Below are 16,100 nucleotides of genomic sequence, written 5' to 3'. Positions count from 1 at the left end.
GGAGGAAATTGCTGTAAACTTCCATGAAAGCACTTTACTACTACCCTACAAGTACTTCTTCAGAATTGTTTTGCTGTTGCACCAACAAAGCTGAAAACCAAGTATACTCCACACCCTCAGAACACACATCTCACTGATTCATGCTGCTTGCCTGCAATAAATATCAATTATCTAAATTCCATGTGCTGCTATTGCACTCACACCAGAAGTGTATGGAACTACCCTTCCTCTGCAGCTGTGCTGTGCCTTTAACACGGGGCAGAGGGCTCCTCGTTGATAACATAAGCTGAAAGAGTATCGGCAAGGAGATCCAGGTCTCCAACCTGTAGACCTTTAAAAGCAAACAACGCTTCTACCCAGGCGCCAAGTCTTCACAGTCACACACCTGTTATTTCACTGTCAAGGCTCCCCTCACAGCCTGGGGGCAAGCAGAAAGAGACAGAAGAATTCCCAGAGTAGACAACATGCTGAGTACTGGATGTTTTCAGGCTGCAAATGAGACCAATGAACTAGACATCCATGAAGCCACATGTAGCAGAACAAAGCCGCTTAGCAACTGTGAGACTTCTGACAGCAAGCACTGGGTTCAGCTGCACCTCTTCATTGCAAACAATACCCAGAGAACGTAACCATCATCGTAGGTGTGGTGCTGTCTTTGCAGGAATTCTTTAAAGATGCCCTATGCTGATACTGCACTAGAATGACCCTCCTTTCTCCCTCTCAATCAAGTAAGAACTAGTAGCACAACCCCTAAGTAAGCCTCCTCCTAATCAGATTGATTAGAATGCATCATATTTCATTCTAAAAGGGTAAATAAAATACTAGAATACATTGAAAAAAGGCCCCGGTTATGCATGAAGGCACACGCATTTCTCTGACTGGTGATCCACAAATTACCTTATTACAAATACCACCCTCTAAATAGAGGCTGCATCTGTCTGCTGAAGGAAAAAAAAAAAAAAGAATATTTTCTAGAGAATTTTCATGCAAGCTGATTTTGTGTACAGAAGTATGGAACCACAAGTTAAGCTGCCTCAATGATTCCTTCCTTCTGTATCTGTAACCCAAAGGTTATGAAACTAGCACAGCTAAAAGCCATGAGTAAATCAAAGGCACCCACCACACCCCTGAGGAACAAATCCACCTCTGCACAGAAGCCAGTACTGCAGAGACGGGTTTCAGCTGTTCTGCTGGGTGCTGAAGCTTAGACTCCTTACACAGGAAAGGCTCTTCCATAGAAACTTCTGTTCTAGACTTCCTAGCCATGTTCAGCCAGTCTCAGATGAAGCATTTTTTCTTCATACGGTCCGAATGCAAGGGAGAAAAGTGAACCCAGCCACAAGGCCATGCAATCAGAGCTTTATTCCAAGCCTCCATTTCTAACTAAGTCTGAGAAGGGCTTCGGGAAGCATGCAAGTACTTAACATACACAGCCAGAGTAATCTGCTCTGGAAGCTGCATACACAGATATTGCTTGTGGAACGCAGGAAAGAAGTATTTTGCTCTCTCAAGAAAGAGGAAAATCAGATGTCCCTCTTTTCTCCCCAAACCAGGTTACACAAACTCCTCATCCACTGCCTATATAAAAACATTTCTGTAAACTGGTGGATTGCCCAGGTGGTTCAAGAAGTATCAACTCTTTGCATACCTCTTAATTAACTGAGGTTGAGGGTAGAATAAGTACAGCAGGAAAGAGATGTATTAAGGTTTTGGAACAAATTTATTTGATACCAGGAAGCCCATAGGATAAAAAGCAGAAACACGCTTTCAAAATTCGTTACATCCCTTGCCTAGAAAGTTCAGAAAACACAGTATACTCAGGATGTTAAATGAAAATAAAACAGAAAATACTCTTTAATTGACATTTTATATTATACACACAAGTCATTAGGATTAATTTACTAATTGATACTTTTATAAAGAACTGTTCTGCTACAGTGGCAGAGTAACTTAAGGTTCTTTAAAGATGAAAACTTACTCATCATTGTATAAATAACATTACGGTCTCATTCAAGTACTATATTGGTATATTAGTACTGTATTTGGTTTTAGACACTAACACCAGTAGAGGAAGATTCAGAAAAGGGAAATGAAAACAAAGAGAAGAGATTCAGAACCTTACATTCCTAAACTGCTTTCAAAAAACACAGCATCCCTGAGTTTACTCAAGACTGCCACAAGTATGCAGTAACAACTTCATACCATTTGTAATTTTATTATAAAACTGCCAAGCAATTACTGAGAGGAATCAAAATAGAGGCTTCTTCCCCCAGGCTACATCATAACAACTGCAAGTACTAACCATGGTCCTCATCAAAGCCCTGCTATCTGTGAAAGTCAAAACTCCCATCCCAATACAGCACTGTGAATCTATTGCTCTCCTTCACCTCCCAGTTCCCAATGTCAAACTCACACAAGCAGTCATCTCTTCCTGAAGGCAGACCTCAAACATGCACAGAACTAGAAGCAATACAATTAACTGCTCCCCTTCCAGTGGAAAGGAAAGCATCATCGTCAGTATCCTGGCACTCAATGCTTTATGACACAACCAAAACCCAAAAGAGCCACTGTTGTAGTTTTCTCATTTAATTCACTTCCACACCTTTCAGTACGTGTCCTTAATTTTTAGAGGTTTTATGCCATGCAGCAGTTCCCTTCCCCCTGCCCCACTGTATCCAATTGGAAAGTAAGCAGTGACACGGCAACTGTGCTGTAAAGGAGGTGGCAAAGAACATTTTTATTTCGTCTGAAAATCTGTCAGGACAGTTCTGTCATCATAAACCTAGCTTCCTTCCTTCTTCATAGTACCACATACAATGCAATGTGAAAACCTTCCAGTTGAAGAGGATTAATACTGACATTTGAATTTTTTCAATGTAGAAGTGGTATCAGTTTTAATAACAGCCCTACACGTCATCTTTTATGTTGCATGACCTCTAGAACAAATTTACAGAAGCCTTGTTCCTTCAACAGCTCAACACACCAGTGAAGGCAAAAAAGTAGGAACAAAAAAATACTCACAGGAGCAAAGACAGTCACTGTAACGAGAAAGAGCAGAAGAGAAGGCACTTAGTGTGTCCACCTTTTAAAATTAATAGGAAGAGACCAGATAACTGGAACGGAAAATGGCTGCTTCAGCGACCTTTAGCGTGCGCGATGCCATCCCTGAAAATGAACCTTAGAAATGGATATGCTCAAAAAACTCATCAAGGAAAGAGAGAAAAGGCAACTGACAGCCAGTTGAGACTGAAGCAAAGTCTATGGTAAGACTCAAAATTCTGGGCTTTTTACAGCAGTTTGACTTCAATTTGCATTTCTTTATCATTTTATTCCTTTAATTAGATTAATGCGTCTTTCGTGGCACACCGTAGGTGTTACAGACTGGCTTCTTCGAACACATTTGAGATGTTAATTAAAAATGCTAACAGCTATGCTATGCACAGTAATAAGAAGTGTAGTAGCATGAGATGGATGAAATTCAGCTGGAGAAAGTATTTAATGTAGCAACAAAATCCCGAGCAACTGTCAAATAGCTCTCTTTCATCAACACTGTTAGCAAAGGCTTTAGATGATCTCTACCAGAGAAAGACTATTCTTAGCTGTTTAAAAGTGACAGTAGAACAGTCTGACCCCCCTCCCCAATGGGAGAAAAGTCTTCCAGCATCTCAAGGGCCTGGAAGTTTAGCTTGATGATAAAAGCAACATAGTTATTTTTAGCACTCTACAGGCATAGAAATACAGCTCTAAACTGTGACCTACAGCTATGCACAGCCAAGCATCACATCATACGACAGCCTTAACTTTAGCTAGAAGCACGTCTGCGGTTGCTTCAGACAATCATTATTCATCTCCCTGCCAACAATACCTTTGGATGGCTTTAGCAACAAGCATCTGAAGTTGCGACCATCTTTCTTTGAATTGCTGCCATCGGCAGAACACAAATCAAAGGTAGGAAACCTTAATGGACTTTGTAGAAGTATTAGGAAGACCACGTTAGGTTAAATGGATTACTGCTGCTCTTGGGTACAGAGGATGAAAAAGAACCTTAAAAGCAAAAAAACTTAAGCTTTCATATGCACTGCAGAAAGACGTTTTAAGCACAGTCTGAGTGAATAAAAAAAGAAAAAACCTTGTTTTCTTCCACCAGTAGTAACAGCCCGGGAACAGGAAATGCTACAGTAGGAGACCTTCGAGCAAACTCACCTGAAACAACACTGTTCAGACAACTGCAAAGGTAATTCATTCTATTTTTATTCAAATTTGTGTTCTTCTGTCCGCATGGTTTGTAACAAGCTGCAGTTTATAAATCTATTCCACTAGATCTGCTTCCAGAAGTTATATAAACAAGAATTTGCTTAAAATAAAAAGTGATGCAGAAGTTTTAAAGAACAGGATAGGCGCCGAGTTACAGCACTGAACTATTTATTTTATTTCACTTAACATGTAAGCATTACCTCAAATTTTTAATTTTTTTTTTAATAAACATCACCTACATTATCCATAAAAAGAAAGTTAAGTGATTTCAAGATGATAAATATGCAGTTTCAAATGAGCTTTAGATTCGTAAGTGTTAATCCAGAAAACATGAGAAATGCTGTAAAATGTGAGCCTTGTCACATTTGATACCGGTTTGGTGATTATGGCTTTTTTTCCTATGCTGCAGCAAAGTATTTTAGTACGAGGAACAAAGTTTCCTTTAAAGTTTCCTGCTTAAAAAGAAGTCCCTGGCATCAATGCTGCCTGCCTAACAGAAATAAGCGAAGTTTCTTTTTCTTTCCCCCTCACAAGCTTAAAGATGCCGCTTTTTGGCTGGATGAAATGGCCAAAAAATGATTCCTACAAACCCTCAAGGTATCCTGGATCAGAACTAGTTACAAAAACCTTGCTAAGGGAATTGAAATGGCACCTGAAGGAGCGTGAAAGGTTAGTGCAAGAGATTGAAAACGAGCAAAAAGTCCAGAAAACCGGCATGGATTACAACTGGTTGAAGAACTACCAAAATCCTCAAGCCACAATTCCAGCTACTGAGCAGCGGCAGCTCGAAGTTCTGTGCTCCCAAATCCAACCCTGCCAGACTGGAACTGTTCTCAGCAGGTAACCGTTTCCTATTCCTCTTACTTGGAGTAGCTGATTTTCAGTAAGTTTTAAGTTACTTCTTTTGCCTATTCCAAGCTTATATATGGCTGTGATCTTCTTTCCAATTTAGGAATGAGCAGCAATCTGAGTGTATCTTTATATGTGTGTTAGAGATTACATCTGTGCTTTATTATATTGTACATGAAGGTTGGTTTTGTTCGTTATTATTATTTTTTTTTTTTTAAACATCAGGATTCTCCCAGCCTGATCTTAAAGGAAATTTTGCACGCTTATAATATGACTTCTCAATAGTTTAAATTCTCCACTATTCATCCCCAGTATTTATTAAATTGCATCCAAGAATCAAAAACTCAAATTAATGCAGTGTACCGTTAAGCCTCACTGTACAAAATATTTGAAGCCTGTAACCCTAGAAAAAAAACAACAGTGTTAAACAGAATTCCATTCTGGGGCAAAAGGGGGAAAAAAAATGGATTACCATCAAAAATTCTCCTATGCTATTTAAATACACTTTCTAGGGGCACACAAATGACAGAAGAATCCTATGTGCCTTTTAAAGCCCAGAATACACCTAAGGGCAAAGTCAGTTTAAATCAAGTTACCCAGATGGCAAAGGAAAACAAAAGAATACTGAATAACAACAATCCTCAAAATAGCTGGATTGCCTCCAATGTATTGTTAGAGCTCTTTTCCTCTACAATCTTCTGGGGGAGGTGTGTGGGGAAATGTGGCAGCAAGGAATAACTGACATAAGAGCGCAGTCATTTCCTCCCCCTTTCCCTCTCCTCATCAGATTAGCAAGGAAACAGGAGCATTGTCAGCATCAGTGATTAGATTTCAATGCTTGTTTGTTTCTAGATTTCGTGAAGTTTTGGCAGAAAATGATGTTTTGCCTTGGGAAATAGTCTACATATTCAAGCAAGTTTTAAAAGATTTTCTTACTACCATGGAGAGAGAAAACCAACAAGAGCAACTGGTAAATGTGTGGAATACAAATTGCTCTGAACATTTCAACCTGCGTGGAGACAGTTCTAACAGATCGGAGAAAGAGGAAATCCCTACAGTCTCAAGTTATGTCGACAAAAACACACAAAGCATGTTTCCCACTTTCTCTGATAGGATCTGGAATCTACCATACTACTACCCATCGAGTTAAGTTGCTTTGTGCTGCTTTCAAAAAGCTCTGTAGCTGTCTGCCTTCCTTCACTGTGATTGCCATCCAGAAACATAGCAATAAGAAATGTGACATGTTCCCTTTTTCACCTTAAGAGCTCAGAAACTAAAATCCTTGATTACAGCTAGTACGCATTATATGAACTTGTAGCATGAACTCTCTTTTCTTACCTTCCACATTCCTTGAAGCTACTGTGTTTGAAGGAACCTTTTAACCAAAAACGTAGATGCTGCTAATAAAACAAGCATTTTATCTTTGGCATATCTGTAGGTATAGAATCATAAACAAGAAAAGACTGCTTTCTGTATTTTGGAGTAGCACCAGTCCACAAACTGTTAGACAACAACTGATGTATTTATTACATAGCTTCTAAGCTTTATAGGGAATTTATACAATGTAAGATTTCTTAAGTATATTTGATGTTATATTAAATGGATAAGTACCTTTTGGAGCTGAATATTTATTTCTCAATTTCAAGAGTAAGTCCTAAAGCAAAAGCAACGTAAAATAACATTTCACTGCATGAACAGTTTCTTCATTTGTCTGAACTCTGCACTGCACATGAGGAAATACTGTGAAATCTGACAACTAAATGTAACCTTTGGATATTTAAGTACTTTCAACAATTAGCTCTCTATCCCCTAAGAAATTCTCACATAATTTCATTTCAAAAGGTTGCGCTTCTTCTGTTGTTTGAAGCTACCCTGAAAGCCAGATGCTAAACTTCAGCATTTTGGTAAGTCACAGTACTTTCTGGAGTAGCAAATCACTTCAAAAACAAGTGAGCATTTCAAATTTTCAGAAACTTGCCATTTCTCAGTTGCTATTATCTGTGACTGAGTTCATAACAAAGTTTTAAAGCACTGATTGGACACACAGCAGTTATGGTCAGAGCAGACAATTAAAGCAAAAAAATTAGAGAAAACATACACCGTAGCCATGTGCTGCATTTCCCATCGGGCTCCCATCACCATTGGAAACAAACTTTTACACACCTTTTATTTAAACTCTCCATCTCCAGATTTCCTCTCCATCAGTCTGTCACATCATAGAAACAGGCAAGTCTCCTATTTCTCAATTCACAAAAAGAACTATTTTGCAATTTCAGAGAAAAAATGTCACATATGATATTCTTTTCAAGCATACTGAAGACTACATTCATTCAGAACTCCTCAATCTGGTAACATGCAACTCAAAGGTATTTCCCTTCTTTCCCACTTGAATCTTTCACCCAACACAGAATTTACTTATAATGTAATGTCAGTTGGGTAAAACAGATTGCATGTATTTTTTTTATAAAAGGTATAAAACTACAAGAGGTTATAAACCAATATTTTTTAAAGAAGCTTCAGCTAAAGAAGCCTCTTTAGCAGGCTCTGTTGTGATAGGATAAGAGGAAAAGGTTTCAAACTAAATGGGGGCAGATAAGGAAGAAGTTTTTTCCCAATAAGTGCGGTGAGGCACTGGCACAGACTGCTCAGAGAGGTGGGGGATATCCCTGGAGACAGCCAAAGTCAGGCTGGACTGGGCTCTGAGCACCTGATGGAGCTTTGGGCATCCCTGTCCACTGCAGGGGAATGGACTGGATGGCCTTTTGAGTTGGATTACGGAATCATCTGAATGATTCCGTAATTCAGATGAAGTCTTTCCATTTCAAAAATAAGGACCATCAATTGAAACATATGCTAAAAGGCAGTCTGTAACCAATAATTAAAATATGTAGGCATCACTATTAATTCAGTAATTCCATGTACAATGAATAGGAAAAGCACAAAAAGGCTTACATACTTCTTGCACTTTACTGAAACTAGGCTATGTAATCAGTTCTAACATTAACGGAGTGGAAACTAGAAGGAAAAAACTAAACTGGGAAGTAGAGAGGGCACAGGTAGAAAAACATATTATACAAAGGCTGAGAAAATGCCATCCTCTGAGACCTTGCTTCATTTCTGTTTCCTTCAAACACCAACACGGGAGGTAACCTTACAGAATATTTTCAAAGTGCAGTGTATTCTTTACTTAGAAAAAAAGAAAAGCATAGAAAGAGTAAAGACAGGGTAAGAACTGGTAATTTTGGTACCACATGCAGCTGGCACACATCATTCCACTGGCAGAAAGGTGAGTGACAGCAACTTCAAAGGGCAGCAAGCCTCCCACCTGCACAGGTGTCAGGCAGAACAGCTTGCTATGTTTTTAGCCAAATGAAGTAGCTATTTAAAAAAAAAAAAACTAACTCAGCAAATGCTACACCTACAACATGCAAGAAATCAAAGAGAGAATAATGATCTTTTTCCATGCTTGCACTTTTTAAGTGTTTTAATCTGGACCACAATTGTTTTGGTAAGATGAAAGATTTAAGGGTCATTTCATTTCATTCAGTTAAATGCAATCAGAGAAATTAAGAAGTAAATTAACAAGCCATTTAAGGATAAAAACCCTAACCATAACCTCAGAGAAATATTACTTCTTCTTAAGCTCAACTGCTAATATTGTTACTCTAGAGGCAGTCCAGACTTAGCCTCAGAAGGTGAAGCATCATTGGTAACCAAAAAGAACATCTTACATATCTTCTTAAGGCACAAAGCCTTTACATTCAATTAGCAAAAGTATTTCATAAAGCTTTTGTTAAGTATTATTTCTTATTACAGAGCACTGTAATTATTATGACACACTTCTTATTTCCATGATTGATTGGGTATAAATCCTACGTGCTCTTGCACGTCAATTTAGATAAGAAGTTAGAAATAATTTTAACAACCATAAGTTATATAAGAGGCTTAAAACTATTCATATATAACAAGCATCTTTAACGTCAATCATTTTGCCTTTAATTTTAACATGCCTTGAAGAAAATATTGAAATAATTACAGTACAAGCAACCTCAGCAAGGTAAGAGAAATTTTTTTGCTTTCAGCCCTCCAAAACCTTCAAGAAGCCAACAAACACAAATCCAAGTGCTTCCACTTGAACATACAACTCATCAGAATTTCTCAAACGATGCCCAAGCTCCCTAAGTACAATCCCAGAAGTGTAAAATAGAAACGCACGTGGAAACAAAACCCACCTACCAAAAGAGGCCTTCCTACAGAGGCCCTGTTTGTTCTGTAGCAGCACGCATACATCACTAAACACATATAAAAACGTACAAACAGAGGAGAGGCACTCCACACACAGCCCCACACCCCGCTATCAGGCTGAGGGGCAGCAACCACACTCACCTCAATGACTCCTGCACAGCAAACGGACTGGGGAGACAGGATGAATCACGCGAGGCTGTAGCCTGCGCACGATCACCTAAGAACTCAACGGCGGTCACATCTTTGCCAATGGTGAACCACTCGTTCACCTGCTCGATAGTGAGATTCCGCAGCATGATAGCGACAACAGGCCAGCGCCTCGCACCGCACAGCACGCGCGTGCGCCCGCGTCCCCTCACTGCGCTCTCTTCCCGCGCTAGGGAAAGCCCCGCCCATAGCACGTGACCCATTGAAGGGAGGGCGGCGCCATGTTTGTGGCGTAGTGAAGCGCGGTCAGCTTGTGTGCTACAGCCCTAGAACAATGGGCGAAAGGCGTTCTGGGATCGCGATCAATCTGTCGTTCCTCTTAGCTAAGAAAACTGCCCGCAGGCGTATAGCCTCAGCCCACCATGAGAAGCCACCCACCCTGGCGGCTGCCTCCTGGCGACAGGCTGCCCCCGGGCGTCAGGAGCTTTGACGGCCCTTCCCAGTATTGTCTTGGTGCTCGCTCCATGCCTAGGCAGTACAGAGTGCGAACAGGCCTAAGCATGGATTTTTTTCAGTGCAATCAGTTCTTTGAACGTTGCAGAACGGCCCTCGAACGGCTGAGGCTGACCGAGAGCGGGCCGCGCTGGTGCTCTGGTCTTCCACAACTGCAGGGGGCGCTGTGCGCCGCCGCCGCCTCTCTGGCTCGCGATCTTCCCTCGTTGGTGCGTGCCTTCCCGGCATCCCCCGTGGCGGTAGCGGAGGCCGTCCCCGTTCCGTGACCTTCGGTGGCAGCCGCGCTCTCCCGGCCTAACGGTGGGTTGCGGATCAGGCCTGGGCCGGTAGTGCCGTCGCTCGGGGAGGAGGCTGGGGAGCAACCCTTGTGTGTTGGTGGCCGTTGTTCCCTGTGTAGAAGGGACCGCGGGAGGTCGGCAGGTACCCGCTGCGAGGGGTGAGCGGGCCGCGGTGCTGGGAGGAGGGCGAGGAACGTGGATTAGAAGGCACGTTCAGCATGGATTAACTCACTGGGAAGCAGGGGGGGTCTCGGTGTACTCAGCAGCACCGGTGAAAGCACAGCCTTTCAGGAAATACCTCCGTAATTGCTGCTGTAAACTGGTATACTGGTGAAGAGAAATACAGATTTGTAGTAAGACATTAAATTCCATAGAGATGCTTTTATCCTTGGAGAAGTACCAAGATTTCTATTCTGGGGCTCTGAGTTAATATATAATGTCCGTGTCAATGTACAGGTGAGTTTGATGGGTTGTATTATTTGGGTGATGTGCTCAAAGTGTTTAAGGTAGAAAACAATAGAATGTGCAGTATTGCTATGTAGTGTGGTGCAAATGTGTGCTAAGATGTTGAATGGCAGTAAGTTTTATTTTAACGTACATCTTACATACTTTTCTGGTCTGGTTTGAATAACAACCATTGTTTGGATAACCTCATGTGGCAGGGGGGGTTAAATCTAAGTGATCTTTGAGGCCCTTTTCAACCCAGGCCATTCTATGGTTTTATGAACAAAGCTGGGTACAGAGGAGGAAAACACATCAATAGGCTTCCTGCTGCTGGAGCACATTTAAAAAGTAACATTTTCATAATAAATCATGAATTGAGTAGCTTATCACATGTTCTGCTATTTTGAGTAGAAATTATGATGTTGAGAAGTATAAGTTATGTGAGGGAGAGAAACTAATTTGGTATGGTGCAAAATAGGAGCCTCTCTAGTTTGCCTGGAACAAGATTTTACTCCTGAGAGACTCAGAAACAAATCACTGGTAGAGAGGAGCCCAGCTATTGCTACACTGCAAATCCTGTTAATTCATCTTTGAATCCTTTTATCAGCAGGCATGTATCTGTGTGTTAGTCCATAAGGTATAACCTGAATTCTGAATTTGTAGTGCTCTGCTTTGGAATAAATACTTTTTCACATTTGCTTTTTTTTTTTTTTTTTTTTTTTTTTTAAATGGAACTCAGAGTGCTGCTGCTGAGGTATGGGTGTGTGTATATATACATGCGTCTCTATGTGTGTATTTGACAGTGTGTGTGTTTAACATGCATATAAAAGTTACGTATACAGCATGCAGTGCATATATGCATATGTAAGTAAATATGTAATTGCACAACTCACCATTGGAGTACCTCTTGTAACTTTCAGATGATGCAAAATATGATTCCAAAGTCATGGAGAGCCATGAAGTTCTACTTCACTACTGTTTACCAAGAAATATGGGTTGGTCTAGCATTAACAGCTTATGCCTATTACAGAATTTCATACGGTGGTAAGTTAAACATTATAATCTCTGTTAGCTGTTAAAACCCTGGTATATAGATAAGAATGTCTTTCACAGTTCAAACTGCCCCCTGAAAAATGTCTAGCAAATAAGAAATTAATGCTTCTCCTCAAAGCCAATTTTTCACTATAAAAATGTAAAAGTTTGGCATCTTCAATGTAGAAGGCTGCACTAACAAAATCACCCATGCACTGGTGTATGTGCTTTATGAAGATTAAATAATGTTCATACTCATTTTAAAAACACATCTAACTTGCAATGTGTAGCCAGAGGTTTCTCCTTCAGCTTTTTTCTGAATGAATGCAAGGCTATTTTAAACTAGATCCCTGGAGGTGCTCAAGGCCAGGCTGGATGTGGCTCTGAGCAGCCTGGTCTGGTGGTTGGCGACTCTGCACATAGCAGGGGGTTGAAACTAGATGATCATTGTGGTCCTTTTCAACCCAGGCCATTCTATGATTCTCTGATTAAGTTTTCTTTGAGAATCTTTTTTTCGTTCTTTTGTTTTCATGGAGTTTTTGCTTAATATCTGCAAAAATTACAATTTTGAGTAGCTGTTTCTGTATGAACTATATTAAAGTAATGTAAGTTGGGGCTGATGTGCCTCAAAATGTGAGGCGTGTCTCTGAACATTGAGTTGTATTTTATTTGATGATACTGGATCACTTTCTGAGAGGAAAAAAACATCTAATGTAAAGCTAGTGAATTTGAGTCGGGCAGGTTGGCAACAGATTATGGTATCTTAAAGGTCCTATTATTCAACTCGGGTTATACCAAAAAATTGCCAAGTCCAACTCTCTACTAGCTGTCTTAAAGAATTTCATGTTATAAAATGTAGACAAACTTGATAGGGATAAGGAGTCCTTCGTTGTTGGAACGGCTGAGTGACCTTACTTTAATATTTCTCTGTCCAAAAAACTTGTGGCATGTCCAAACCTGTAACACTAAACTTAAAAGCATAAGTAAATGGAAGAAGCTGAACAGCTGGAGAGAAAGCAATAATTTAATTTTTGAATTCTGCTTGAAATGAAAGAAGTTAAAGCAAAACTGTTTCTAGTTTGGGTTCGCAGAATGACAGGATCACCAAGGTTGGAAAGGACCTTCAACATCATCCAGTCCAACCATCCACCTGTCACCAGTAGCACTCACTAAACCATGTTCCTCAGCACAAATCCAAACGTTCCTTGAACACCTCCACTCCATCCGTGGGCAGCAGGCTCCAGTGCCTGACCGCTCTTTCAGAAAACTAGTATTTCCTAACGTCCAGTCTAAATCTCCCCTGTCGCAGCTTGAAGCCATTCCCTCTAGTTTCTATCACCAGTTACACAGGAGAAGAGGCTGACCCCTAGCTCACTACAGCCTCCCTTCAGGTAGTTATAGAGAGCAGTAAGGTCCCCCTTGAGCCTCTTCTTCTCAGGTCATGTTCAGGTCATTCTGCTTTAGAGATGTAGTGGTGTAGGGTATGAGGGCCAAAACCTTCATATAGCAGAACTGTGCACAAGCATTATTTTCAAGTGAAAGCAGCTTTTAATACCTGTATACCTTCTTGTAATTTGGGGTACAGTTTTGTATTTAATACATTTGTTTATATAATTGTCATATATCACTGAGGGTCAGTAGATCAGGTTGGTCATAGCCTTATTCAGAATTCAAATCAGTATTATTTTTCTCCATGTATTTTTGTCCACTGTAAGTCACTCTTACTGGAGAAAATTAAAATTGGAACACAAAATAAGCTACTTGAATTATAAAAGATTTTAAGACAAATTAGTCAATTCATATCTTCATTTTGTAGTACTACTTACACAGTGTCCACGTATGTAAAGCTACATTTCTGTACGTTTCTCTTGACCTATAGTAGGAATCTTGAATGCTACAAATTCTAAATGCATGGAGTCTTGGTTGATGGAAACAGTTAAAAATCAATATAATGTTTATAGAAATGTACCATGAAAAGTGCATGATGTACATTTGTTAAATTTTGTTCAAGCTCAGTCAGCAAATAGTGAGTGGTATAACCTGATTGCAGATTATCTGCAAAATAGAAACAAGAAATTTAAAAAAAAACAACTCATTGTTCAGCTTGTTTTTCTTTTTCTCTAGGCAAAAAAGCAGTGGCGGATAGTAAGTATTAACAAATTCTTGTGTTATTTTAAATTAATGCAGTAATGCATAAAATTTTACATAAGTTTGGTTTTTGTTTCTGTTTTCAGTCAATTTAGTGGGTGTTTAAGGACTGCCTCAAAACATGTACTTGTAGTTGTTTTGATGGCTTTGTAACCTAAAAGCATTTGTGAATCTGCCCAGATGCTGCCTCTATTTTCAGTTTTACTTTGCATAGCTTTTAGGAGCAAAGTGGGAGTTGTACGTCTCGATAGGGAGGTAAGAGTAAGGAATATTATTTTAAATTGTGATAATGATGGCCATTTCATAGGAATTTTAAGTGGTCTGAATTTCCTGAATAATTTTCCTATTAAAAATTTTAACTGCCATAAGAACTGCAGTTTTGAACTTGTATTTTCAACTGGTGGTTTTTATACCTTCTACAAAATAGCATTTAAATTTTTAAGGTCAGTTTCTTCTGATTTGACAATTTAATTTTTCATGAGCTGCTGTGATTTTCTGTTCTGTGGCTGTTTGTTTGCTCCCAGTTGGATGTATGCAACCATTTGTCACATTTTTACATGTATAATTAGTGACGATAATTCCAGTCCAGTAGACTTCAGGATAATAACATAAGTGAACTTGAATTTAGAAATAGCCAATAGCAGCAATCATCCAAATCGGAGGAAGAGTGGATGTTTGCTGTAACAGCACTTCAAAATATGTGAAGAAGATTCTTATTCTTAGCATAGTTTATATGTTTAATTTGGGGAGGTTGTTACATTTGCTAGAGCAGCTGAACTTGCCAATTCTTAGACTCAGATCTAGACAGACTTGTGTATTTTAGGTTCTGACCTGTGTTCTTGAATTGATTTGCTATACAGTTTGAACAGTCTAAATCATGTCTTTGTTTCAGAGTCTTCTGGCCATCATTAAAGATCTCTTGGAGAATGAATTTGGGGGTTTGCTCATCTTTGCTGTAAATGAAGCAAGTTACAACCATAGAGAAGTTAATTCTAAAACTGTAGCTGATGCCTCTGCTGTACGTATAAATATGTTGAGCAAGAAGGAATTAAACATGTTGGATAAAGTGTGCTGGAGTCTGTTGTAAATGTAATTTCTGGAATAACACCGTCTTGTTTCCTACAGTTCTTCTATGTAAAAGCTTTTTCAGTAGTACTTTGAAAATAACCACATCTCTGTGATTAATCATTTTATTAGAATTAGCTGATATTTCTGACAAAAGCATCATGCCATTTTTAAGAGCATCCTTTTCAACTAACCTTTAAGTACCCCATTTCCTTTAGAAACATCATTTAAGGCTACATCACAAGTGAGGACGTTACTGCCAGCTTTTTGTCAGCTCTCAGTGCAGTATTTTGGGGACTCTAAAAACCACGTGAAAATCGCTTTTCAAACTGTGCACAGTGAATGTCCACAGCAAGGACACGTAGTGCATAAAACCAAAATTTTGCTGTATGTCATGTTTTGGTTAATCTGCTTTTGAGAAGATTAAGAGGCTTAGGTCATTTTAATGAGTAAATGCTTACGTACATCTTTTAACTACATCACCAAAACATCTTAAATCTTTCAGCTTAAGGTTGTGTGCTTCAATTTCACTGATAGTAATACCTGACAGTAGCTTAAATACTTTGCATTTGGATGATCACGATAACCTTACTGATGATGACATGGTAAACTTTCCAAATACTGTGTTCCTTTTAATTCCTTCAGAATTCATATTTGTGCTTTAGTTTGGTGTATTGTATTCCTCTGAAAGCTCCATTCAGTACTAATACTGACATGGGCTATGTTGGGCCTGTTTGGTTTTGTTTGTTTTAAAGCAGGTATAGCTCACTTGATTTGAAAAGCTGATAGTTACTTTATCATTCGTTCTTAGCCTTTCTTCTGCCTTCTGTAGTTTTCTTTGTTTTAATTTTCCTTTGATGTACTTTTTAAACTGATTCTCATCAGATCCTTTTTTGTTGTTTTTTTGTTTTTTTTTTCCTGGGAGTTTTCACTCTTTCCACCCTTGTTTTGTTTTCTAACTCCAGAAGAATGGAGGAGTAGAGAGATCTTAGTGTTTGTGTCTTTACATACAAAAGCCTCCAGAAGTGGGGAACAGAAAATAAAAAGTAGGAAAAGAAAGGGAGCTTCAAACAAACAGATATTAGCCAGTGGTGATTACAGGGTGGGTCAGAATTGTGGTATAGT

At 39.4% G+C, this 16,100-nt stretch overlaps 2 protein-coding genes across 4 annotated transcripts in view; one reads left to right on the top strand and one right to left on the bottom strand.

The window, feature by feature from the left end:
• TDRD9 (tudor domain containing 9) overlaps positions 1-9,851 on the bottom strand; it is a 59,392-nt gene extending 49,541 nt beyond the window's left edge. The window contains exon 1 of one of the 2 annotated variants that reach the window (XM_052693831.1): positions 9,490-9,851. In XM_052693831.1, coding sequence (XP_052549791.1) covers positions 9,490-9,758 — 269 coding nt within the window. In that variant the 5' untranslated portion in view covers positions 9,759-9,851. The remainder of the gene's footprint in view (positions 1-9,489) is intronic. The other variant, XM_052693830.1, reaches the window with a different exon arrangement.
• Positions 4,180-6,979, top strand: RD3L (RD3 like). Of its 2 annotated transcripts, none has more exons than XM_052693861.1 (3): positions 4,180-4,234; positions 4,664-5,094; positions 5,956-6,979. In XM_052693861.1, the coding sequence occupies exons 2-3, from the start codon at positions 4,796-4,798 to the stop codon at positions 6,251-6,253; spliced, it is 597 nt and encodes a 198-aa protein (XP_052549821.1). In that variant the 5' UTR covers positions 4,180-4,234; positions 4,664-4,795; the 3' UTR covers positions 6,254-6,979. The 2 variants fall into 2 exon arrangements, with proteins under 2 accessions (XP_052549821.1, XP_052549822.1); XM_052693862.1 differs by having other exon boundaries at positions 4,187-4,234; positions 4,789-5,094.
• Positions 9,852-16,100: the final 6,249 nt, after the last annotated feature.

This window comes from Tympanuchus pallidicinctus, unplaced genomic scaffold (genome assembly GCF_026119805.1).
Source record: "Tympanuchus pallidicinctus isolate F22 unplaced genomic scaffold, pur_lepc_1.0 scaffold3, whole genome shotgun sequence".
NCBI classification, from domain to species: domain Eukaryota; kingdom Metazoa; phylum Chordata; class Aves; order Galliformes; family Phasianidae; genus Tympanuchus; species Tympanuchus pallidicinctus.
Note: the sequence above shows the minus strand (reverse complement) of the source record. Positions and strands in the feature narration are given on the sequence as shown.

Coding starts and splice junctions, on each gene's coding strand:
- RD3L (XM_052693861.1), top strand. CDS start 4,796: ATGCCGCTTTTTGGCTGGATGAAATGGCCAAAAAATGATTCCTACAAA. Junction 5,095..5,955: donor ACTGGAACTGTTCTCAGCAG/GTAACCGTTTCC, acceptor GTTTGTTTCTAG/ATTTCGTGAAGTTTTGGCAG.